At 39.2% G+C, this 25,882-nt stretch overlaps 1 protein-coding gene across 1 annotated transcript in view; it reads right to left on the reverse strand.

Annotated features, from left to right (window-relative positions):
• The window catches only part of EPHA3 (EPH receptor A3), a 349,426-nt gene that overhangs the window by 292,832 nt on the left and 30,712 nt on the right, over nt 1–25,882 (reverse strand). The window contains exon 2 of the mRNA XM_075854459.1: nt 4,098–4,162. Coding sequence (XP_075710574.1) covers nt 4,098–4,162 — 65 coding nt within the window. The remainder of the gene's footprint in view (nt 1–4,097; nt 4,163–25,882) is intronic.

Raw genomic sequence — 25,882 nt, forward strand, 5'->3', positions numbered from 1 at the left:
GTATGACTGCAGAATCAGACTGCACAGAGTTTGTTTGTAGTCTGTTACCATGGAGTCTGACAAAATGGCAGGACATATTTAATCAAGACTATTTTTAAAGTTGCTTCATTTTTTTTCTGATGTATTGGAACACATTTATTTTATTTATTATAGATATATATTTTTTTTTGCAAAGGTGGCCAGCAGAGGTCTGCCATGTTGGGGGACTCCCTTTAAAGGTCAAGTGCCTTAAAAAAGACATATTAATGTTCAAGAGGGAACTCATGTCATATTGTCTTTAGCAGCTTTATATGATCATGTCAACAATTTGCTCCAGATGCTTTTGCAGAGTTCAGGAAAGTGACACGGGTTAAAAATCTTACTTGAAAGATGTTGGGTATCATTATGAGTGCCAAGTACATATCTGGGAATTTTAGGTCAACTGCCAAGTATGTGGTTAATGCAGCAGAAACACAGCTGGATTAAGCCGCCTGGTAATGAGTGGAGTCGGATTTGCTGGTGTGAAATTGCAGCCTATTTTTAATAAGAGAACAAAGATGTGACAGGTTTCCAAGCATCGGACATCTCCAGTTGCGCTCCAGACATTTTATAGAAAACAGACTGACACATTTAGTTATTACTGTATTTAGTCTATCTTTAGTAATTGGAGGCCTGGACACCAGTCTAAGCCGATGAACTATCCTTTTCTGTCAAATTGGTCAGAACTATATTTATCGGTTTCTATTAATGTTGGGTGACAATCATCGTGACCTCTTCTAGAGCTTCCAAAAAGGGGTTTCCTCCAGCTTTCCTGGTCTACTAAGGGAACTTTCACAAATGCTTTTTTGAGGGGAAGTATAAAGGAAAGATTCTACTTCTATTTTTCACTCCTGGTTGTGGCTTCAAAAACTGCACCAAAAAAAAGTGCATCAAAACGGCATGTGTGAAAGAACCCTATGGGCAAATGTGCTGCCGATTATGACAGTGTTTTTGAAGCCAAAACCACTAAACAAAAAGAAAACTATAAGAGGAAGGCCTTAAAGGTCAGATCTTCTGGATCCAATTCTGGTTTAAAAAAAAATTCACGCAAAACCTGCAGCATATCCTGCTTGTGGGACCACACCCTAAGGGTATATTCAGACGTTGTGATTGAGGCGCAGTTAAAACCAAAATGAATGTGTTTTACCACGATTTGGTGTGTTTTTTGATGCGGTGGTGTTTCCTACCGTAACAAAGACGTACAAAATTAGTGTGTAACCATGTGTTTTTTTGGATGTGTTTTTTTTTATGCAGTTTCAACTGCATCGCAACGCAATGACTGTATACAACCTTAGTGGCAAATCTGCCATAGAGGAGCAGGTGTTATATCAGGGTGTAATTAGGATGATCTGCATTCAGGGGCATTGGAAAGCCATATTGGTTGTCCTCCAGCTTTCTCAGCAGCACATAATAAATAGCTAAAAAAACATAGAAGAAAAATCAAGAACCCGGCCTTTGCTTTAAGGGGAAATGCTCCTTTAGGCCGGGTTCCCACGGGTCGGATACGCTGCATAAAAATCATTGCAGCGTATCTGACCTGGGAACCCTCAGCACCGTCGGTCTGGGAAAAAAAAAAACGCACGCAATTTTTCGGACGGAATTTCCGCTGCGTAAAAAACGTTCGTACTTACCCCCTCCCTCCTATGATGACGTTGCAGGCCATGTGACGCTGAAGTCTGTGATTGGCTGCAGCGGTCAAATTGGATGAAACGTCATTCCAGGAGGCCGGATTGCAGGAAGAAGGAGGGTGTTCTGGGTAAGTATGTCTGTTTTTTTTGGAGTTGCGTTTTTTGTAGCATAATCGCTGCAATTATGCCGAAAAAGTCGCAACACTTGGCTTTCTGTTGCGGGCTTTGCATCCCCATTGAATTCAACGGGGAAAATCTGCAACAGAAAATAAACAAAAATGCAGCATAATTTGACATGTTGCAGGTTTAAATTCCGCACCGCAAGTCAGTTTATTAACGTTTACGCTGCGTTATTTTTCCGCTACATGGGCATGAGATTTAATAAATCTCATCCACTTTGCTGCTACTGTAAATGCACAGAATTCCGTTGCAGAAATTCTGCAGCATTTACGCTACATGTGAATCCGGCCTTAATGCTCTCATTGACGTTTTAGGCCTCATGCACACGACCGTAGCCATGTGCACGCAGGACATGCACCGCGGCCATTATTTTCAATTAGCCCGGACCGCAGAAGACGGCCGTAATGAGACGGGTCCGTTCTTTCTGCGGTGCGGGCTCCCGGGCCATGCACGGACCGTAAAAACTACGGTCATGTGCATGGCCCCATAGAAATGAATGGGGCAGCAATTCTCCCGTGGATTTTCGGGAGAATTGCGGCCGCAAAAGCACGTTCGTGTGCATGGGACCTTACTGTATACATAGAACTATTCTTTGATTTTTGATGATGCTGGTAATGACACAGGCCATCTCCACTGGATTATCAAATGGTATCCAAGACCAACAAAAAAAAAGCACTGCAGTTTGATTATAGAGGATATAAAAAATGAAGTAACTAATTAAACATTCAAACTAACTATACACGGCTGGGTATTAGGGCCAATTTAAAATGAACCTGTCAGTAAGATCATGTTACCCTGAGATATGGCAGCATGATCTTAGTGAGAGGTTCTCTTTAAAATGTCTGACCGACCCCTGAATTAGTGAAAGTGCCGGCAGAATAGGCAGTAAGGTTTTTTTTTTTTTAAAACCTGCTGCCTGGTTTAGAATTTTTTTACTAAGTCTACTGTGCTAAAGCCAGAGTAATGTGCCTGGGTCGGGGAGATGTGTCTGATGGGTGTCTATCTTTCTGCTATCCATGGCATGGGAGGGCAGACATATCTCCCATCAGAATACACTGGCCATAACCTGATGTATATGGTGCTATCTTTCTTGAACGTGCTGCACGTCCCTGTTACTTTGGCCAAATTCACACCTAGTTTGGTGTTTATGTTCGGCCGGACAGTCCTTCCGACCATATAGACAGATGTATGCAGGAGTATACCTGTAAGGGTATGTTCACACGGTTAACAAAAAACTTCTGAAAATACGGAGCTATTTTCAAGGGAAAACACCTCCTGATTTTCAGCCACTTTTAAATAAACTTGCATTTTTCGCTGCTTTTTTTTACGGCCGTTTTTGGAGCGTTTTTTCTATAGAGTCAATGAAAAACGGTTCCAAAAACAGCTCAAGAAGTGACATGGACTTCTTTTTACGGGGCGTCTTTTTACACGCCATTTTTTGAAAGTGAGTCGTAAAAAAACGCCCCATGGGAACAGAACGCTGTATTTCCCATTGAAGTCAATGGACAGATGTTTGGAGGCGTTCTGCTTCCGATTTTTCAGCCGTTTTTCTGGGCGTTTATGGCCCTGAAAAACGGCTGAAAGTAGCCCATGTGAACATACCCTTACACATGCGGATTTTGCTGCAGATTCACCACAGATTTTTCGGCTACATGTGCACCGACACGGTGTGACTTCAGCCTAACTCATGCTGCTGTCATAAAGAGCTGCATCATCTTAATGACGAGTCCCCTTTAAAACATTTACTGAATTTTACTATAAGCCATTTAGCTTTAAAGTTTTGGATCAGCAAAATATATATCAATTGGAGAACAACAATCCCCAAATATACTTTTATTACAGGAATCCAGCTCTTTATAATCCATACATTTCTAATCATTTAATAAGCTCAGAAGATTATGCCCTGAGAATAGCATTTCTGCTCAGTTATCTCACAAGGAGAGCAATTCCGATAAAATGTATATATGAGGCCACTGCTGCCTTCTTGAGATATACATATACAATACATGAAAGGGCCAGCAAGGGTTAATGGTTTGATAAAATGGGAGTATCTCCCAGTGGCTGTGTACTGGGATGAGGTGTCTTCTACAAAGTATTTTAGAAATAAACAGAACCCATCTTCCAGTGCTGAAAATATATTTTTTCTTCTTTTAGTTTGACATCCAGAAGAGGCTTAGCAATTCTGCAGCGTACCATGAAAAAGGAAACAGTCGTTAAATAGCATATTGTTCTGAAACAGCATTTTCCCATTTCACAGTCTAGTAAACTCACCCCGTGTGACGGATAGGAGATCCAGCCCAGCTCCCCCTGAATCGCTTTCGAATCCAGCAGATTAACTACAAAAGAAGAGAAAATAAAAATAAATAAACAACATGGAATGAGATATCTGTCTGCGTCCAGTTAACCTACAAGACGTGTTTATTTGTTATCCCGCAAAGGGTTTCATTTTTTCAGGTGGTCTGGTGGGTCGGAACGAGAAACAGAGAGATGAACAAGGCAGAGACTTCAAGATGGGAACACCGGGACCACAAAGGAGCTGGGCGTTTTTAAAACAAACACTCAGCGTGTTCTAGGGAGGAATCTTAGTCTAAATTATTGACAGAAAACCAGGGGAGAACTATTAATTCGATAAGTTCAGCAGTAATGTGAAGACACACCGTGCACCATGAACGAAGGTCCTAAACAGACTTGTTGACTCCTTCCTTCCATGACCTACCACATTTATCTATATGAATGCTTGGAAGACAATGGCCAAGAAAATAATGCACAACCACACGACCTTATGGCATTTGACTTACCGCCAGGTTAGGCATGAGTGGCATTCAACAGAGGCTTTATAGTTTGCATTTCACCACCTTTATTTGCATTTAAAGAGAGATTTCTTTAAGAATTATACTTTGAAGGCTATGTACACTTTTGTAGACAAATTTTTTAATAAATTAATGTTTTATTTGATTATAAGCAACTTTTTAATTGATTTTTTTAAAATAATGTATCTCTCAGATACAGCTTCTATGCCCCCTTTATACATAGAAGTGGTATCTTGCTGTCAAAGCCAATTCAGTCATGTCAGTTGGACTGATGGCCCTGCAGAATGCTGGTCCTGAGTGTCTCTGACACGTAGCATCCAGCTTATAATCAAATAAAACATAGATTTTTTTTTATTTTATTTTTTTAAATGTGGGTACAAAAGGTGTACATAGTTTTTAATGCTAGATGTTCTGAACCAGAAATGTGTAGCTTATGCAGTATCTAAGTGACCGCCAGAGATATGGTCGCAATTTTTTGTTGTCTATATAGGCTTCTGTATCGGGTGCCATAGAAAAGATCAAAATGAGCCACAACTATTATAGTGCTGGGCTTTACCACCTAGGATGAAAGGGGCTGTTTTTTTGTCTCCCCATCCACGCTCTTACCCCTCTTGACCCTTGTTCCATTTCCTCACCCCAACAATGCAGTTCCTCTGGAGTCAATAGTCGACTCAGTGACAGGTTCTCATCATCCAGGGCCAACCATGACGGGAACCATTTCTCTCTACGAGACTCTCATAGGACCTGCGTTGCCTGTCTCTATGGTATTTATGCCCAGCAAAGGAATAAATGTAGATAAAGAGAACCTAGCAGATGGGTCTGTTTTAATTAAATGTTTTTCCAAAGTGGATTATGATCCAGGATCACAACCCAATCAGAACTTTAAAATTTGCTAAAATGCTAAATTATTGTTAATCAATTAGTTATGTGAACTACTGTAACAATACTACATTACAATAATAATAATAATAATAATAATAATAATAATAATAATAATAATACATTACTATAATAATACAAAATTACTATAATAAAACCGTTAGATTTAAACGTATTCATTTGCGAGTTTACTCCACGTGTTTATTCTAACAATCCAGTTTTCCCATTTAAATGTCTCTAAATGCAGTCTGGCTGCTCAGTTGACAGCGTTTGGCAGACACAAGAATGTCAAGATTGGGCAACGCTTTTTTAGATAGTGCCACAGCGCCCTCTGTAGATATGCCACAGTGCCCTCTGTAGATATGCCACAGTGCCCTCTGTGTATAATGCCACAAACATCCCCTTGTAGATAGTGGCACACACATCCCACTTGAAGATAGTGGCACACACACTCCCTTGTAGATAGTGGCACACATACCCCCCTATAGATAGTGCCACACCCCCTATAGATAGCGCCACACCCCCTATAGATAGCTCAATTGGTGCTCCCTCTAGGAGGGGAATCCCCAACCAGAGCATTTCCGACACAGGCCAAGGATTCCTCTCCTGGGGGAGCCCCTGATGTCATTGTCCATATATGGACAGTGACGTTAGGGACTCCTCCTGGACCGGAGTCCCCGGCCTGAGCGCTGCCGAAGATCTGTCTATATATGGACAGTGACGTCAGGGGCTACCTCTAGGAGCGGAATCTCTGGTCAGAGTGTCGGCAATGCTCTAGCCAGGGAATCTGGTCCAAGAGACCGCTGGTCGCTTGTTTCAGGCACCTGATCTAGCATGATCTTACATAGTTACATAGTTGATCAGGTTAAAAAAAAAAAAAAAACTACACAGATCCATCAAGTCCAACATATAATCCTATCCTGTTAATCCAGAGAAAGGCAAAACCCCAATGAGGTTGATGCCCATTGCCTCATTATTGGATCTGTTACTATACTTTTTTTCCCCTCATTGAATAATAATGGGTCTGTCAGGTTTGCTGGATAGAATAATGCAGCATGCTACTAGTTTCTGTTTGTCAAAAACAAGAAAACCTAAAAGGAAAAGAACAGAAGTATAAGCCTAAATTGTAGCTCGGCATAGCAATTTATCTAATTAAAAATCGTTTTTCATGGGGTTACCCGAAGGTACGCTGGTTCTGGCAACTAATCTTTAATATGCTATATTCTATAACTCAGATTAACTTGAAACTTTCCCCGTCACAGGCATTACTTAATGAGACCGTCCCTGGATTATCTAAGGCCTCTCATACATTTGTATCCTTTCTTTTCCTGGCAGCCAAAATTGCTAAAGCTCCATCCTGGAAAAGTCCTGTAATTCCTCTTCATCTGGTTGACTAAACTGAATTGGATTATGGTCAATGACCGTTTACACTGTATGGCCTCAGATAAGTAAGAGCTCTTCCTTCAAGTTTGGCAACCACAGCTCGGATATCTTGGGACAATCTCTTAGGTTAATTTTGCCTAGAAGACACTTGACCCTCATTCTCCTACCTTTCCCCCATCTTTTCCCTCTCTCTCCCTCCCTTTTATTCCTTCTTTCTTGAAATGTGGCAATATTTGGAATATATCTGTCTGTCATGATTCAATTTATGGGGATCGCCCCCGGATGCTAATTGCATTGTTTGATGTGCAGTTTATCTTTTCTTGAAAACCTTCAATAAAAATTATTGAAACCCAAAAATTGTTTTTCTTAAAATATATATATATTTTTTACTCAACTGAACTGTAAGAACACGGCCCTACAAGCAAACTGCATAAAATCAGCTTAGTAAATGTTCTATGACATTTATAGAAAATAAGTGGTTAATGCAAAGTCCTCAAAATAAAACCACCCATATCCTCTTCACACTGATATGAACTTGGGTCTAAACTGCATTTTGTCATGTTTACAGATTTAATATCCTAGATATACAACACATCTCCTGAGTCCTTCCAGATACAATGTCTGAAAAGACTAATATTGCTTGTGGAAGTGATTTAAGTCTAAAATAATCAGTAAAACACAAATATCTGGAGCAAACAGGAAAATCAATAAAGTTCCGGTATCAGTAACGCAACTCAATCAGAATACAGAACAATCACTCAGACAAAATACACAATCCTCCCTCCTTAGTAAGAGAAAATCAATGTCTTAGCTCGTTTTCATTAGCGGGACTTGTAGACTGTGGGCGCAATCAATATACATCATGAAAGAAAATGACAGGAAGGAGAGGACGGCCCTACCACTTATCACCCGGCTGACACACTCTGCCCGCTCACATCTAATTCATTGTATTCTCTTTACATTTACTATTGCTATAGTCAGCGTATATCCACCGATATATTTACTGCCAAAAAAAATATCTAAAATAAGTCAAGGATTTAGAAGTGTCCATAGCGTTCAATTTGAAAGATCAGTCTAATACATTCAAGTTTGTAGTAATTGATTTTCTGGTCATCCCTGAAGAAAAATAATCAATAAGTTCCCAACCAAATCAAACCAAATCTTCTTAAAGTGAACCATTGAACTGTGGGAGACCAGAGTGTTCAGGGGAAACGCATCAAGACAAAGATAGAACATAAAAGTTAAAGGTGTTGACATGACCAGGTATAAAACTTATACCACCGGTTCTGCTATCAGCATGTTACGATAGACTAGATCATCTACTCAAATACATAACCACAGGTTTAGCTTGCCTGTCCATATTTCTATAGGCCATAATACCTAGAAAAACAACTCATGAGGAAGTGTATTTTAAAAGGGTTGTCTAGTTGAGAAATCCCATTTTTATATCCAAAACTAGTAAATTCTGGAGGTAATAGAGGGGGGGGGGGGTCCCCGCTGCCAGAGCTTCATCTCTTGGCAAGATTGGAAAATGGGTAGTGTCTCTTGGGGCGTGTTCTAATAACTTTTGTGATGTACATTTAGCGTGTACGTCGGGAAAGCTCCCGGCGTACATGCTAAGTAGGTCCGTAGGGCTCCATTAGCCCGACAGAGGGGAAAAGAGTGACCTTTTGGCCTTTGTCTTATACGTTTGTAAATCTTTTTTTTAAGGCAGGAATAGCGTAGTATACTATGCTATTCCATCCTGCTGGTTACCGCAAAAAAAGGTAGACCATAAATGTTTTTTTTATCAAGGGAGTCTATGGGAGATCTATGAATACGTCACGTGTCCAATTAATTTATACATCATGGGCTTTTCAATAGCCTTTCATGACATATACGTTAAATGGATACCATTATAGTATATGGGTGACGGATACATTAAATGGATGTCTAAGAGTGGCATCAGTCGCCCATAGACTATAACGATATCCATCTAACCGATGCGTCATGAACTCTCATGACCCCAGTTCCTGACGAATCCGTTTAATGGAACCAATAAACTCTATAGTGATGGATGCCACTATTAGGTATCTGTCACAGCATACGTTTAACATATAGATCGCAAGCTTTTTCCTGGCGTACATGTTAAATGTAGGCCAAAAACCTGATGTGAACAGGGCCTTACTCTGGAGGACTTGCCCTGTCCTATATTATACAGACAGCCCATTGATTTCAATGGCCAGTATGTAATACTTCATTTCCACTATGGCAGAGTTGTAGAGAAATTGATGCCAGGTTTCCAAACAGATAACAGCTGTTTATCTCTGGTTCTTAGCATGGGGACCATTTGTGATCAGTTTTTTGTTAAGGGACCCTTCTAGATAGCCCCCCTTTTTTTTTTCGTCTTAAAGATTTTTTTCAAAAACAAAACATTAACAAAAACATAATTAACATGATTGCAAGAGTTAGAAATCAAGCACTGAAGAATTATTCATAGACTCTTCTTTGCTCTTAGTTCAGTGCCAATTCAGTCTTAAGATAAAGATTTAAGCAATCTGAAAACAGACTTGTTGTTAGGCAGGGCATCCATAGCAACCGATCTGTCTCAGATCCCATGATCAACTAGTCTGACGGTACGGGGCAGTGGGATCACAGCAAAATGAAAAGCGTTTGTACAATCAAGAGAACCTGTGCTACTGTATCAGGAATTCTGAGGCAGAACATTTAATGATCCCTTATTTACAATATGTGCAGTATGTCATTTAGGAAAACTATTATTGTTTGTCATCTTGGAACAATTTCATCCCATCACTTATAATTCCAATAGATTTTTTTATTTTTATTAATTATTAATTATTATTATAATCATCATCATCATCATCATCATCATCATCATCATCAATCCTACAGAATGTTCCGGTACTTTAACATTAGTACATATAACAAAAAAGACACAATTTATAGAATGCAACATTAACAGAAAACCCAAAAAATCGGAATCACCTGACAGATAGATAAACCGCATAGAGCAGGAAAATATGCAAGGTATAGACTAACACACTTCCTAACAGAGGTTTGGAAGCAATAAGGGCACATTCAGATGTGGCGGAATTTGCTGTTGAATTGCGCTGCGGACAGTCTGTCCTGGAATTCTGCAGCAGCCGTTTTCTACATTTCTTTCTATACATTTTTAGGAAACTTAGTTCAGACATTGCAGAAAATAACTGTGCGGAAATCAGGCTGCGGTGCAGAATTCCCCCCCCCCCCCCCCCGCATGCTCTTTCCATTGCGCAGAAGAAGCGGGATTTCACTGCGGATTTCAGCCTTTGCAATGCAAAAACTGAAATCTGTGGCAAGTCCGCTGTGATATCTGCAACGTCTGAATTACCTGTCAAATATGCAAATGTTGCTGCAGATTCGTTGCGTAATTGCCCCAAATCTGCACCAACATCTGCAGCGGAAAAAATCTGCCACATCTGAACATGGTCTAAAGGGATTTGTTAATTCTGATACATTCAGACTCTAAATTATAACAGAAGAAAAAAAAGGGATAACTCTACGGAGAGCAGTAGATGTGGAGGCCATTACTGGCATTGTTCGTACTGTAATAGTGAACTATTGTTTTTAATATATGTTTAGCAAAGCAAAATGTAAATTCTACATAAATACTGTATATAATGGGTTCTTCTTGGCAGCTGGACTTATAGAAGCACGAGCCAAAAATAAGTGTTATAGGTGCATAAAATGTGCGGAATAATAACATAAGAAACACTTGAACAAGAAACATTGCAATGTCCACTAGAAGAGCGCACAGCAATGAAAGTTTGTCAAAGGTAATATTTGTTATAATCTATAATAACAGTTATTATACAGAATTAACACTTATTTGGTTATTTTGTGTTATAAAATTTTATGGATAAGGCTCTGTTCACATTAGCATAATGGCTTCAATTTTTAACTGACCCAAGTCAGTCATAACGGATCCATTTAAAAAAAAATCTCAACAAATTCTGATTGATCCCATCGGTTTATAATGAAGTCCATTAGGTTTCTGTTGGACATTCTGTTTGTTTTTTTTGGGCATTAGTTCTACAGAATACATTATACTTTCCGTCAAAAATATCAGAACCCCTGACGAAAAGTAAAATGTGAACGGAGCCTTAAGTAAAAACTCAAAAGTTACAGCAGCCAAATTTCACCTATTATATTTACAGTCATAATAGATTATATAAGAATTAGGGTATGTTCACACGGCTTATTTTCGGCCGTTTTTTCGGGCCGTAGTAAACGGACGAAATATCGGGAGCAGAATGCCTCCAGACATCTGCCCATTGATTTCAATGGGAAAAAGGGCGTTCTGTTCCGACGGGGCCGTTTTTTACGGGGCCAAATGGCCTTGAGTCTTTTTTGGAGCCGTAAAAAACGTCCATAAACAAACAAAGCGAAAAACGCGAGTTGCTAAAAAAACGGCTGAAAATCAGGAGGCGTTTTTCCTTGAAAACCTCTCCATATTTTCAAATGTTTTTTAGTAAGCGTGTGAACATACCCTTAGGGTATGTGCACACACACTAATTACGTCCGTAATTGACGGACGTATTTCGGCCGCAAGTCCCGGACCGAACACAGTGCAGGGAGCCGGGCTCCTAGCATCATAGTTATATACGATGCTAGGAGTCCCTGCCTCTCCGTGGAACTATTGTCCCGTACTGAAAACATGATTACAGTACGGGACAGTTGTCCTGCAGAGAGGCAGGGACTCCTAGCATCGTATATAACTATGATGCTAGGAGCCCGGCTCCCTGCACTGTGTTCGGTCCGGGACTTGCGGCCGAAATACGTCCGTCAATTACGGACGTAATTAGTGTGTGTGCACATACCCTAACATTGATATTATCAGAACTGCTTTCTTTATTCAATGGGGCAACACAATAATAATCCTCCTGGGAATAGAGAATTTCCTTCTTGTCATAGGCACCATTTATGGAAACTTCTAGTCGATCAATGCAGCCTCGGCTCCTGAATTAGCAAACAGTATTGAATTGGAGGCCTGAAACTTTTAGGGTATGTTCACACGCACAGTTTTCAGATGTAATTCGAGCATTTAATGCCTCAAATTACGCTTGAAAAAACGGGTCCATTACGCTTACAAACATCTGCCCATTGCTTTCAATGGGGTTTAGGATGTTCTGTTCCCACGAGGTGTAATTTTATGCGTCACTGTAAAAAGATGGCGCGTAAAAAGACGCCCGCGTCAAAGAAGTGCAGGACGTTTTTGGAGCAGTTTTTCATTGACTCCCTTGAAAAACAGCTCTAATAACGTCCGTAAAATACGCCGCGAAAAACGCGAGTAGTTACAAAAACGTCTGAAAATCAGGAGCTGTTTTCTGGCGAAAACAGCTCCATAATTTCAGACGTATTTTGCTACTACGTGTGAACATACCCTTACTTAGATCGATGCCCCACAGCGATTTTCTTTTCTTGGTCATACATCAGGTCATCACGGTGATAGTGGAGCAGTTGATTGTATTATTGTACTGTGATTACTCTGGGTAATGTTCTAAGAACTGTTCATATAGAACTGATCTCTGAAACAAATTAGTCCCTTTTCTAAAAAACTTAGGGTCAGGTCCACACAGTGCAGTTTTAATGCTGTTACTGCTTCTAACCCAACGCCTTCTACTGAACTCTGATCAGCTTTGGGGTATTACAGTGGTGTAAAACCGGCCTTACCGCGTATTTACTGAATTCTTCCATTAAAAACAAGGTTTTCTGGTCTACATACAGTAACTACAAAAGTGCGGATCCAAGAAAAATAGTTCTTACGGACTTATTATTATTATACACTAAGCACAAACCCTACATTGTAAAGGCAGCCAATAATAGCAACACATATTCAATCTGAAATCTGGTTTAGAAGAAGATACAATTTTCTCACAAGGATATATTTGGTGAACAGCAAACATTCAACTTTGAAACACGAATTATTGAATTTTTGGCTAAATTTTATTTCATTTATTTTCTAAAATTGCAATAAAGTGTAATTTAGTTACAAATGTTTCAGGTATCTTTTAACCTAGTAAACAGTGTAAGATTCCATTCAAAGTTTAAGTGCCCACATGGACTGCGACCCGGCTTTACAGACTGAGTGAGGCCTATAGATTGGAGCAACAGATGCAGCATCCTACAGTAGTTCACAAATATAATGGCAAAATATTGTCACACACAGGCAAGGCTACAGATGGGAGGCTGGGGGCATAGAAGGTATAAAGAATTATAGACCATTCAGAGTGTGGGAAAAGCGGGGTGACAACCCTAAGTGTTCAGTAATGGTAGTCATTAAAGCGACACTCCACCAAATTTTTGTTATTATTGCCGCTGTTAGTAGTGTACGCGTGGTAAAATGATGGGCAGGCCATCCTCTTACCGGGCACTTTGTTTCAGAAATATCCCGGCCGCAATGAGTCTGGTAGGAATGCATAGAGAAAGAGACTTTCGATCCACACAGCAGATACTGTATGAATTGGCCGGTCACAGTTCGGTCACGTGACCGCATTGCGGCCGGGATATTTCTGAAACAAAGCGCCCGATAAGAGGATGGCCTGCCCATCCTTTTACCAAGTGAACTGTACTAACAGCGGCAATAATAAAAAAAATAGCTGGAGTGTCTCTTTAAGGGTTTTTACCTGTCTGGCTGAATGGTTAATGCTTTTGCTTCACAGCACTCGTTACCGCAAAATGCTGTCAACTTTAGGAGCCATCTGCACAATGTTTGGCCATGTTCACACAGTTTTTTGCAGGCAAAAAAATCTGCTTTAAAATTCTTGAAATAATTTGGAGGCAGATTTTGACTTGCCTGCACTTTCTTTGCCACGTTTTTCGCCACGGGCAAAAAATGCTTTCTCTGCCTTCCATTGATTTCAATGGGCGGTCAGAAATGTAACTACGGGAAAAAAGAGCATGTCGCTTTTTTTTCCCCCGCGAGTGTTTTGTCTCGATCGCGGGAAAAAATAAAAGCCTCCGACACCTATTAAAATCAATGGGAGGCGATTTCGGCTAATTTTTTTACGCTGTTTCTGTATCAAAAACAGCGGCAAACTGTGTGATCTAGTCCTTTTTATGTTCTCCACATATTTGTGTGGGGTTTCTGTTGGTACTGTGTTTTCCTCTCACTCTAAAAGCATTCAGATAGATTAACGGGTTTTGTATGAAATTGGCCCTTGTGTGTTTCGGAGATTGGAAATTAGATTATGAGCCGTGTTGGGGACAGGGACTGATGGATGATCACAACCGGTGTACAATACTGCAGAATAAGGCCATATTCACGTCTGCGTTGGGGGCTCTGTTAGGGGCCTCCGTCGCAGTTCCGGCCGAATATACCAGAAACAATAGGAAGTCAATAGGTTCAGTCGGCCGCTGGTGGTGTTCGTGGTGCAATGAATCCGGCGCTCCGGTTGTTCTGCTCCCGTGACAGAGCAGAACAGAATGGCAAGCGGAGATGTGAATTGACTCTAAGTTGGTGCTATATAAAACAAGAGAAAATAAATAAAGGTAGAATACAAAGATAAATGAAAAATGGATTATTAGGATAATAAACTTCAAACAAGAAAACTGCTCTGACTTATGTTGCAGATATTTTTGTTTTATTTTAGGGGACATTGTTCCTGTTTGTTATACAATACAGGTATATTTTATGCTTTATTCCTTCCTCTTTAGGGCGGGTTCACACATGGCGGAATTGCACTTAAATTCCGCTGCGGACACTCCGCAGCGTTAATCCGCAGCGGAGCCGTTTCTACATTGACTTTCACTTTAATTTAGCAGTGTTCGTTTACACGATGCGTACAATTCCGCTGCGGAGCATAGGCTGCGGAGCGGAATTTGGTGTCCGCAGCATGCTCTGTCTGTTGCGGAGCAGTGGCGGACTCATGGCGGAATTTCTCCATTGACTTCAATGGAGATTCAAAGTTCCGCAATGAAGTCCGCAGCTGTCATGCACATGTCATGTGTGCTGCGGATGCGTCTTGCTTTTTTTACTTGACATTTCTTCATTCTGGCTGGACCTATGTATTTCTAGGTCTACAGCCAGACTGAGGAAGTCAATGGGGCTCCCGTAATGACGGGAGCGTTGCTAGGAGACGTCAGTAAATAGTCACTGTCCAGGGTGCTGAAAGAGTTAAGCGATCGGCAGTAACTGTTTCTGCACCCGGGACAGTGACTACCGATCTCAATATACATGTATCTGTAAAAAAACATATAAGTTCATACTTACCGAGAACTCCCTGTTTCTGTCTCCAGTCCGGCCTCCCAGGATGACGTTTCAGTGTAAGTGACGGCTGCAGCCAATCACAGGCCAAGCACAGGCTGCAGCGGTCACATGGACTGGCGCGTCATCCAGGGAGGTCGGGCTGGATGCCGAAGGAGGGACGCGTCATAAAGACAACGGGCGGTAAGTATGAATTTCTTTTACTTTCACTAGGGAAAGTGCTGTCCCTTCTCTCTATCCTGCACTGATAGGGAGAAGGGAAGCACTTTTCCCGCAGTCCGCAGCAGCTAGTCCGCATCAATTTTCTGCACATTTTGTGCAGATCCGCAGCCGTAATCCGCAACCCGGATTAGGTGCGGCATTGATGCGGACAGTTGCGGAGGAATTCCGCCATGTGTGGTCATGCCCTTATTTATAATCCTCTATCAAGCTTTAGAACATTAGAATATGAAGCCAAACAACTATATTTATTGCCCTATTACAAGACTTTAGTATTTATTACTTTAATATTTAGGATCAAGTCTTGTCATCCGCTATATAGTTTTGAGCCTTGGTTACTTTAATATGGGACCCCACAATTTTCACTTAATTTAAAACTTAATGTCAGTGAAATGACAAAGCTGGCTGCTTGGCAAATGACCAAGTGCAATGGGGCTCAGATGGTTATAGTGTTATAAGTCATAGGATGATGGCAGCCCAAAAGCTTTCCCACTAGAACGGTTTGACTTGACTTAACTTTTCAAGCTTATCTAAAGTATATGGCTAATCTGCATAAGTTACGTTTATTAGGCTGGATTCACAACAGCGTTTTGCTGCGTATTTTATGGTGTTTTTAATGGCGATTTTGGTGCGTTTTTTTTTAATGCGGTTTTTAGTACAGCCAGATATTACATTAAAGTTTATGGTAAAAAAATATAAAAATCAAATGCACTACACACAACTGCGTTTTGGTTTGTGGCGTTTTTGAGGCAACTTTGTGGTCAGTGGCGTTTTTTTCAAAAACACAACTTGCTCTTGGTATGGCATTTTTAAGCTTCTTTATAGGACTTCCAAAACACCATAAAAAAAAAAAAACACACATGTACAAAATGACACTAAACAAAAAAACACACCAATAAAAACATCATAAAAATTCTGTTTGAATAACGCTAGCTTTTTTAGCAGCGTTTTTTGATGCAGTTTAAAACGTTTCTGTGTGTGAAGTGAGACCTAAGTGTAGTTTATAAGTAATATTAAGGGCTGGACCATTTTCAATTGGTCGGGCTACAGAAACCCCGGTGATCAGGGAAGCTGCATTGAGCTATACATTTCTCCTTCAGACGCAGACAATCCAGGAGAAATGCAGTATTACATGTCAGCCATTAAAATGAATTGCTGTCCATGTTATACATGGATAGGCAGGCTCGACCAGAGCAAAAGCAGTTTTGGCTTGTATAAGGAATCCCGAGCAAGGGTACCCCTCGATGATGTAAATATAGCCTAATGATGTAAATGGTAAGGGGTACTCTTCATGAGATAAACCCTTCAATTATTTATTATTTTAAAAATGCTAAATAAACTCTATAATCACTGACTACTTGGGAAAATATGCTACCTGGCCACTATTTTGTGCCCATAAGGGCTGTCACCAATCTTTATTCCACCGATTAATACCAAAGAAACCTGAACTATGAAAATGTGCATTTCATAAGAATATTTCTAGGTTATTCAGGTTTTGTGGCAAGCCAGATGACAAGCCCCTAGAGGGCAATGTAATGGTGACCATTAGTGGTTGTTGTCACCCATCATCTGTTATCAGTGCCCTGGAATTAGTGGTGCTTTAAAATAAATATGAATAATAATTATTAATCTGAAATGGCTGAAAAGAATATAAAGAGATTTCACTTCTCTAAGGACAACTTGGAGGCAAACCTGTCCTGCACTAGGTAGAACACGATGTATGACGTTTGCCTAGAGTGTTCCTATAATAAGCTATGTATGGTCAAGTATTATATATTACATCATCCAGAATAGTAAAATCTGCAGCATTCACAATATGGAAGAAATTGCTTTGGTACAAAACAGGTGCTGGTGTTGTTTGATGGCCCCAGATCATGCTCTGGATACATGGCGTCAACAGGATTAGTAATAATGAACAGAGTGCTCTTATTTCTAATTTTGCTTTTAGACTGATGATAGGCAGGTCGAATATCTCCATATTTTCCAACTAGAAGTGTTATTTCTGAAATATTTATTATTATGGTTGCAAAAAGATATACACGTAACATCTGTGCCCAATCATAGCAAATAAAAATCCATTACACATGGTATCTCAATGCCAAAATCGTAGCAGAATGCTGAAACAAGCCAAACACTTATCAGAAGGTCAAACAAGCTGCAATATAGAAAAGCAACATTTTCAGTAATTGTGTAAATTAAGCCAAATACTGTAACTGCCTTTTTTTATACTATTAAAAAAAAAAAAAGGGGGAGATAGAAATGTTAAAAATATATATAATATTAAGATTTTCAGTTCAGACCCAAACTGTACTGGAATGACCACAGAGACCAAATTACAAAATGACTCCAAATCCACTTAACCAAGAATAAACATTGAAGCAAAATTTTTTTTTATATTATATATATATATATATATATATATATATATATACACACACACACACACACACACACACACACACACACACACACACACACACATATATATATTTATACGCCTTGAAGCAAATATGGTACATGAGAGAATGCAGCTATGAAATAACGTCCAGGAGAAGACACTTTATGTAAAGAGGTGATCTCATAAAGACAACCCCTGTCCTAATGCCCTATTGGGGCACCTAGGCATCATAGACAACCCCTTTAATTTAATAGATACTTGGATCTAGTATCTATGACCTAATGTTTATTTGTCCATTAGGGAAATGTCAGAAAGACCAGAACCTTCACCTTAATTTATATCTTACAATGTTACCATGTTTTTTTCTTAGCTTTTTTTTTTTTTTTAAATGTTGTAAAACCAAAAATTCTAGAAACTGTAATTCAATAGTGACATCACTCAGAAAAAGTAGAAAAATAAAAAAAATTGCTTTACCGCAAATTTGGGTTCCACATGACATCAATATAGCTAGAAACCTAAGGCCTAACTAAATAAAAAATAAAAGGTAAGAGTTAGAATTGAAACATTCCAGAAAATGCACCAGTCCCTCAATGTTGATGTTGGGGAATGTTGCTGCTGTAGGTAAATTGTTTCAATATCTGTCCTCCATGCAAGATAGAATGGTGAGTCTTCTCTTCATTAATACGATGTATCCATGTAGAACCCTGTATGTATCCCATCCAGGGAGAGAAGACTGACCAATTTATCCAACATGGTGAGAAATGGTGACTGAATCAAATCAGAACACATTAGTACACTGGATCACTACACATGCTCAACTTTTGTACCTATATTTATCCAATTCCGGAGACTAGAGGGTACATATTATAGAGGCAGACCATGGAGTCCTTGGAGAGAGGTGGCCTCATCCGATTTGGTACCATCCAGGGGCGTAACTAAAGGGGGTACATAGGTTGCAGTCACACTCAGACCCTGGAGCCTGAGGTCGTCCAAAAAGGTCCTTTATGAGGAGACCAGTACCCTTAATGACACATCACAATTGTTTTTAAAAAATATATATTTATTATTAAGACCCAAGGCCTTCAAGTTATGCCCTTCAGTTATTTGCCAAGTTCTTCATTTTCTTTTATAACCAGCAATTGAAAGCTCTAAATTACCCTCAAAATTGTTCTTAAAGCAACATGCCATGTTAAATGAAGAACAATCTCCAAAGGACTATATTTTAGCTCTGTACAGCGCTGGTTAAAAATGAGAATTAATATGTCCCCCTCTTGTCAAAAAATAATCTAGGGGCCATAGTGACCACTTAAATCTACTATGTCCATGCCATCCATTATTTACATTAGGTGTCCCATTGTGATACTCCAGTGCTATTAAGCGGAGTTCTCTCCTGTTAGCCTAATTTGCTATAATGGGTCATAAGAAAATGGATAATATAAAAGCAGATTACTCATTTTAAATGGTATATGTAAAAAAAACACAAAATAACCGGTAATTGTAGCCTAGTATATCAACAAGCAATTCATATGTAATTTTGAATTATTCGAAATTACTAAATATATTTGTAGGATATATACGACATAGCGGCCCCGTTTTAGGACTTATGTTAAGAGACTTCCAGAAGACATTTTTTGGGAGTTCTAACCCCATATTAATTTATAAATGTATTTTTACAATGCATTTATTTTCAGACTATAATCACAAAAGGCAATAATAAAAATAACATAAGACTGTGCGGAGCAGCAAAGCAATATTTCTAGAGTGCCTGAAGAATAAATATATTGCCGTCATTTCTACAATGCGTGACTTTATTGTCTGGCAATAGAAAGGAACAATAAAGCAGTAAATGGAGTTATGTAGAAATAAAGAAACAAATCATGAGCGACTCATTTCGTCCTAGAACTGCCTTGTTCCTAGTGATTTGTGCAGCTACAGTACGAGCCACGTGGCACTGTGCCCACAGCACTGTTTATTAAAATGAACTTCTCTTACTGCACTGCCTCCTGGGTTACTCCTCCATGCTCCTGAGTAAAGGATTTTTATTGAATGAAAAAAAAATGTAATTAGTTGTTTCAGTTTATGTATGTGCCAAGGCTGCAGGGATGAATCTGTGCTTAAGGATAAGTCTGTACTAAATTGTTTAAATTCAGGCACACACTGCCGTGACCTGTGAGTCTTGATGGTCATACGAGTAGTTCATACACTTAAAACATTCCAAGAAGTATTTTTATTGCTGGAAGCAGATAGTATTATTTTGCATATATTAAAAATTCAAACATATTGGAAAAAAAAAATGCAAGTAAATTTAAAAAAGCTACACAGTGTTATATGGAGGATATTTTACAAGTAAAATATCCTGTAAATGTGAAACAAGTAATAAAAAAACATAAAATGATGAACTAAAATGTGACAAATAAGATAGAGCTTTTCAGACTTATGTTTAAAATAATTAAGGACGTTTAAACATTACTATAAAAAGAATCTGAAAATGTTCTATTTTAAATTGTTTTTTTTATGCATTTAACCCAAAATTTAGACTACACTGTCTAGCTCGAATTCTTATTTTTCTAACATTGTTACGAGGTAGAATTAAAAAAATCTTCCCCTTTCTTTGTTTTTGAAGGACAAACACTACACTTCCCTCTTTTTGTTGAGGTCATGCTTCATACTTGTTCATATGGTCTCTGGGATATTTCCAACAGTACCTCCTATTATTTGATTATACCATATTGCCTCATTTTTACTGTGTATCACACGTCTATTAGGCTGGGTTCACACGAGCACATTAACGTCCGTAATGGACGGACGTATTTCGGCCGGAAGTCCCTGACCGAACACAGTGCAGGGAGCCGGGCTCCTAGCATCATAGTTATGTACGACGCTAGGAGTCCCTGCCTCTCCGTGGAACTACTGTCCCGTACTGAAAACATGATTACAGTACGGGACAATTGTGCTGCAGAGAGGCAGGGACTCCTAGCATCGTACATAACTATGATGCTAGGAGCCCGGCTCCCTGCACCGAGTTCGGTCAGGGACTTCCGGCCGAAATACGTCCGTCCATTACGGACGTTAATGTGCTCGTGTGAACCCAGCCTTACTTTTATCTGCTTTGTTGTGTTGCCGTATTTGTCAAGAAAGATTATTTTCAATAAAAAGTAACTTTATTTTTAGGACATTTCACAACAAGTATACCAAAAGTCTGACAAATCAAAGTTTTAAACAAATAAAAAAAATAAAAATAGTAAATCTAGGTTTTACAATTATTTTTACATAAAGAGATACACTGTATATTAAAAGTAAAGAATTAGAATAAGTACATAAATAAACCATAGACCAAAAATACATAAAATGTATCTATATATATATATATATATATATATATATATATATATATATATATATATATATATATATAGTCCATGCTTATCTACTGAAAGCTTAACACCTTAAAAATATCTACAAAAAGTAGAGTAGTGACAAAATCGACACAAAAAGGGCAATGATAATCAAGTGAAATAAACAGTAAAAATAAAAGTGTACCTTGTATCCTGATATCACAAGCAAGATATGCACTGTATACATACCAATGCTCATGGTGATGAAGACGTTATCTCATGGAGACCACTACCCCACTGCTCTGATGCTTGTTTTGGACTGGCTGAATCAGAAATCAATGTGGTATAGGGACCTTCCACTTTAAATAAGGCAGTGGTGGCGTGATATATCCAAATATGTGATGACCATATAATAAATTCTCATTCAAAAATACTACCCAAATTACCATAAAAATATTATATATTCAAAAAAAGGTTACCTGTGATTTGTTATGTATTTATGTCATAACAGAAAATTACGGTTGTGACTGAACATAAATGGTTTATTTTTCCATCATAAGCAAGTGATGAGAGTCGTTACCCAGATGTGAACGGATAGAAGTTTTGGGAATGTACACAGTGGATAGGGTGCGGTTGAAAAATCCATTGCCAGAAAAACGATTTCTAAAATAGTTGCGGACTAGGGAAAAAGCCACCCAAAAAACACCTCTTTATTAACCCCTTCCCATCCCAGCCATTTTTTGTTTATTTTTTCCTCCATACCGTTAATAAAAACATATTTTTTTATTTTTCCATTGATCTAGCAAATTCTTTGTGGGGTGCAATGACAGAAAAAATTCCTGTTGAATCTTGGGTTTTGCTTTTACGGCGTTCACCGTGCGGTAAAGACAACATGTTACCTTTATTCTACGGATCAATACGATTACAGCAATACCAAATTTATATATTTTTTTAATGTTTTATTACTTTTACAAGTAAAAACGTAATTGTTTAACAAAAAAAATAGTTTTGTGTCGCCATCTTCTCAAAGCCATAACTTTTTTATTTTTCTGTCAATTAAGCGGTGCGGGGTCTTGATTTCTGCAGGGCAATCTGTTTTTATTGGTACCATTTTTGGGTACATAAGACTTTTTGATCACTTTTATTTAATTTTGGAGAGGAGGTGACCAAAAAAACAGCGATTATGGCGCTTATTTATTTTTTTGGTTTTTTTACAGCGTTCACTGTGCCGATTAGATGATGTTTTATTGTGATAGTTGTGACTTTTACGGACGCGGCAATATCAATTATGTTTTGAAGTATTTTTTTACATTGCTTTTTGAGGAAAATAGGAAAGGGAAGGTTTTTCCAACTTTAAGATATTTTTTTGTACATATAAAAAAAAAAATTAACAGTTTTTTTCATTTTTTATACACCCCATTAGGGGACTTGAAACAGCGTTTGTTAGATCGCTTTCACAATATACTGCAATAATTATTAATTGAAGTATACTGTTCTTTTTACTGGCATCTATTAAGACCTCTGGCAGGGGCAGACCTGAAGGCCTTCATTAGGCCCCCAGACTGCCATGACAACAATCGAAACACCGTGATCGTGTCACGGGAGGGTCGATGGGCTGTTGGAAGGGGCTGCCCACCTCTTTCTATCGGCTTAGATGCCACAGTCGCCATTGATATTCTGGATATCGGGAAGGGGTTAATGCACAATTTGTTTTTATAAAAAAAAACTTTCAGCAAGTTTTGATTTGTAACATGAGAATTCTTATCCAGATCCGTTCCACACACAACTCTTAAGGGCTATGCTCAGACTTGGATCCCTCACTCACAACGTGCAGGCACATCTGCAGCAGCAGATTATGTTTTTATTGAAAGGAAATAAATTATTAATTGAAAAACAGTTCTTGGAAGCACATTGGCATTAACTAAAACAGGAAAGTGGAGGAAACAACATGAGCAAATAATAGGATCTTTTGGAATGTACTGAAGTTTAGACAAATCCATAAAGTTGAAACTTAAATTAAATATTTCTTACTTTACTTTACTGTCCCAAAAACACACAAGAAGTTAGAATCATGGCAATATAGTTATGTTACTAAACATGTAGATGATAGATAGATAGATAGATAGATAGATAGATAGATAGATAGATAGATAGATAGATAGATAGATAGATAGATAGATAGATATAAAAAAAGTTTGTTTTTTTCTGAGTTAGAATTTTGGTAGAATCCTCTACCAAAATTCTAACTCAGAAAAAAACAAACTTTTTAACAAAGGTTAAAATTGAAGCTTCTTCCGGCAGTGGCAATGTAAATGTTAAATAAATCCGGATTTACGCCCTGCATTGCATGTGCATGAGAGATCCACATAGCTGCACAGTTATAGTAAATGCATGAAATCAGCAGACAGACTGGAAGAAGACATGAGGTGAGGGGGGAGAAGTAGCAGGAAGGAAAAGGAGAAAATGACAAGCACTGAGATCTCCATTATTAAAAGATGAGCCAAACCGACATCACAGTCTATCTCCCGGTCTTGGAAACTCAGACTATAGATTTGGGCCAAATCTGTATTAACTATTGCTGTCTGAGAATTATTATTCTTTTGCAGTTTAATTTTTCCATTACAACATAGTAAGACAACGTGGAATAAAACGGTGTGTGTGTGTGTGTGTGTATATATATATATATATATATATATATATATATATATAGGTGTGTGTGAGAGAGAGAGAGCGGTGTGTGTGTGAGAGAGAGAGAGAGTGGTGTGTGTGAGAGAGAGAGAGAGAGAGAGAGAGAGAGAGAGAGTGGTGTGTGTGAGAGAGAGAGTGGTGTGTGAGAGAGAGAGGGTGGTGTGTGTGTGAGAGAGAGAGTGGTGTGTGTGAGAAAGAGTGGTGTGTGAGAGAGAGAGAGAGTGGTGTGTGTGAGAGAGAGTGGTGTGTGTGAGAGAGAGAGAGTGGTGTGTGTGAGAGAGAGAGAGTGGTGTGTGTGTGAGAGAGAGAGTGGTGTGTGTGAGAAAGAGTGGTGTGAGAGAGAGAGAGAGAGTGGTGTGTGTGAGAGAGAGTGGTGTGTGAGAGAGAGAGAGTGGTGTGTGTGAGAGAGAGAGAGTGGTGTGTGTGAGAGAGAGAGAGTGGTGTGTGTGTGAGAGAGAGAGTGGTGTGTGTGAGAAAGAGTGGTGTGAGAGAGAGAGAGAGAGAGAGTGGTGTGTGAGAGAGAGAGTGGTGTGTGAGAGAGAGAGAGTGGTGTGTGTGAGAGAGAGAGAGTGGTGTGTGTGTGAGAGAGAGAGTGGTGTGTGTGAGAGAGAGAGTGGTGTGTGTGAGAGAGAGTGGTGTGTGTGAGAGAGAGAGTGGTGTGTGTGAGAGAGAGAGAGTGGTGTGTGTGAGAGAGAGAGTGGTGTGTGTGAGAGAGAGAGAGAGTGGTGTGTGTGTGAGAGAGAGAGTGGTGTGTGAGAGAGAGAGTGGTGTGTGTGTGAGAGAGAGAGAGTGGTGTGTGTGTGAGAGAGAGAGAGTGGTGTGTGTGAGAGAGAGAGAGTGGTGTGTGTGAGAGAGAGAGAGTGGTGTGTGTGAGAGAGAGAGAGTGGTGTGTGTGAGAGAGTGGTGTGTGTGTGTGAGAGAGTGGTGTGTGTGTGAGAGAGAGTGGTGTGTGTGTGAGAGAGAGTGGTGTGTGTGTGAGAGAGAGTGGTGTGTGTGAGAGAGAGAGTGGTGTGTGTGAGAGAGAGAGTGGTGTGTGTGAGAGAGAGAGTGGTGTGTGTGAGAAAGAGTGGCGTGTGGTGTGAGTGTGAGAGTGAGAGAGTAGTGCGTGTGTATTTGCTTCATTTATTTTGTTTTCTTTTATTATTATTTATTTACTTTCCAGTGTCTGACTATTATTTAGGGTTGAGTATCTTTCCTGGTATCTTCATCTTGCGCCTATAGTCTTCATACGCAGGGCTCCGATTTCCAGGGAAATAAGAGTTTAAAGGAGACCTACTTGAATTAGATGAAAAATGCAGGTCCTATAACGGAATCTCTGATTTTTTTTATGAATCTGTAGACCTGAAGGGCTATTTAAACCTTTGTAACCTTTTTTTTTTTTTTATAACTAAATGTATTTTTGCGTTTTGTGTTTATATGCAGTACAATTGACATTTATTAAAAATTGCACTTAGTTTTTTACGCTTCAGCTCCTATGTACAGATATAGAAGTTGCCATCTTGACTGCTGTGGCGCCATACACCGGTATCGTAGAGCACTTACCCTTTTTGTGTTGTGCGCTGCTCCATCACTTTGAATAAGAACGGCCACGATGCGTAAATAGCATAAAGCCCTGTTGCGTGTTACGCTATTAACGTAGCATGCTGACAATTTGGCGGCTGCTAGATCTGTATGCACCGACCAGCTCACTGACATGTTGAGTTTACAGCCACATTATCCAGCTACGTATAGTGCAAGTATAGAGGTTGCAGAACAAAAACATAAAAAAAGTATTAAATGGCAACTAGAAATATGTTTCTAAACACATACATTTAGAAAAAAAAAAGTTGTTATTCTCATTTAATAAAAAAGGCTACAAAAAAGGTTTACATAGCCTTTAACCCTAAAACAAAAACGACTGTATTCTCGAAGTCTCGGCAGCTGTAGAATGGTGGCGAGCACTTGTTTCACCATTTGTTAAGGATTTGTGGAAGGGTCATAAAGTCTATGTTCCACAGAGTCAGTGGTATTTGCGTTATCATTTTACCACAGTTGTAATTATTAAAGAGGGGCTACCATGGGAGAACGTCATATGAATGTCTGTCCTCAGATGACACAAG

Source organism: Rhinoderma darwinii, chromosome 2 (assembly GCF_050947455.1).
Source record: "Rhinoderma darwinii isolate aRhiDar2 chromosome 2, aRhiDar2.hap1, whole genome shotgun sequence".
NCBI classification, from domain to species: Eukaryota; Metazoa; Chordata; class Amphibia; order Anura; family Rhinodermatidae; genus Rhinoderma; species Rhinoderma darwinii.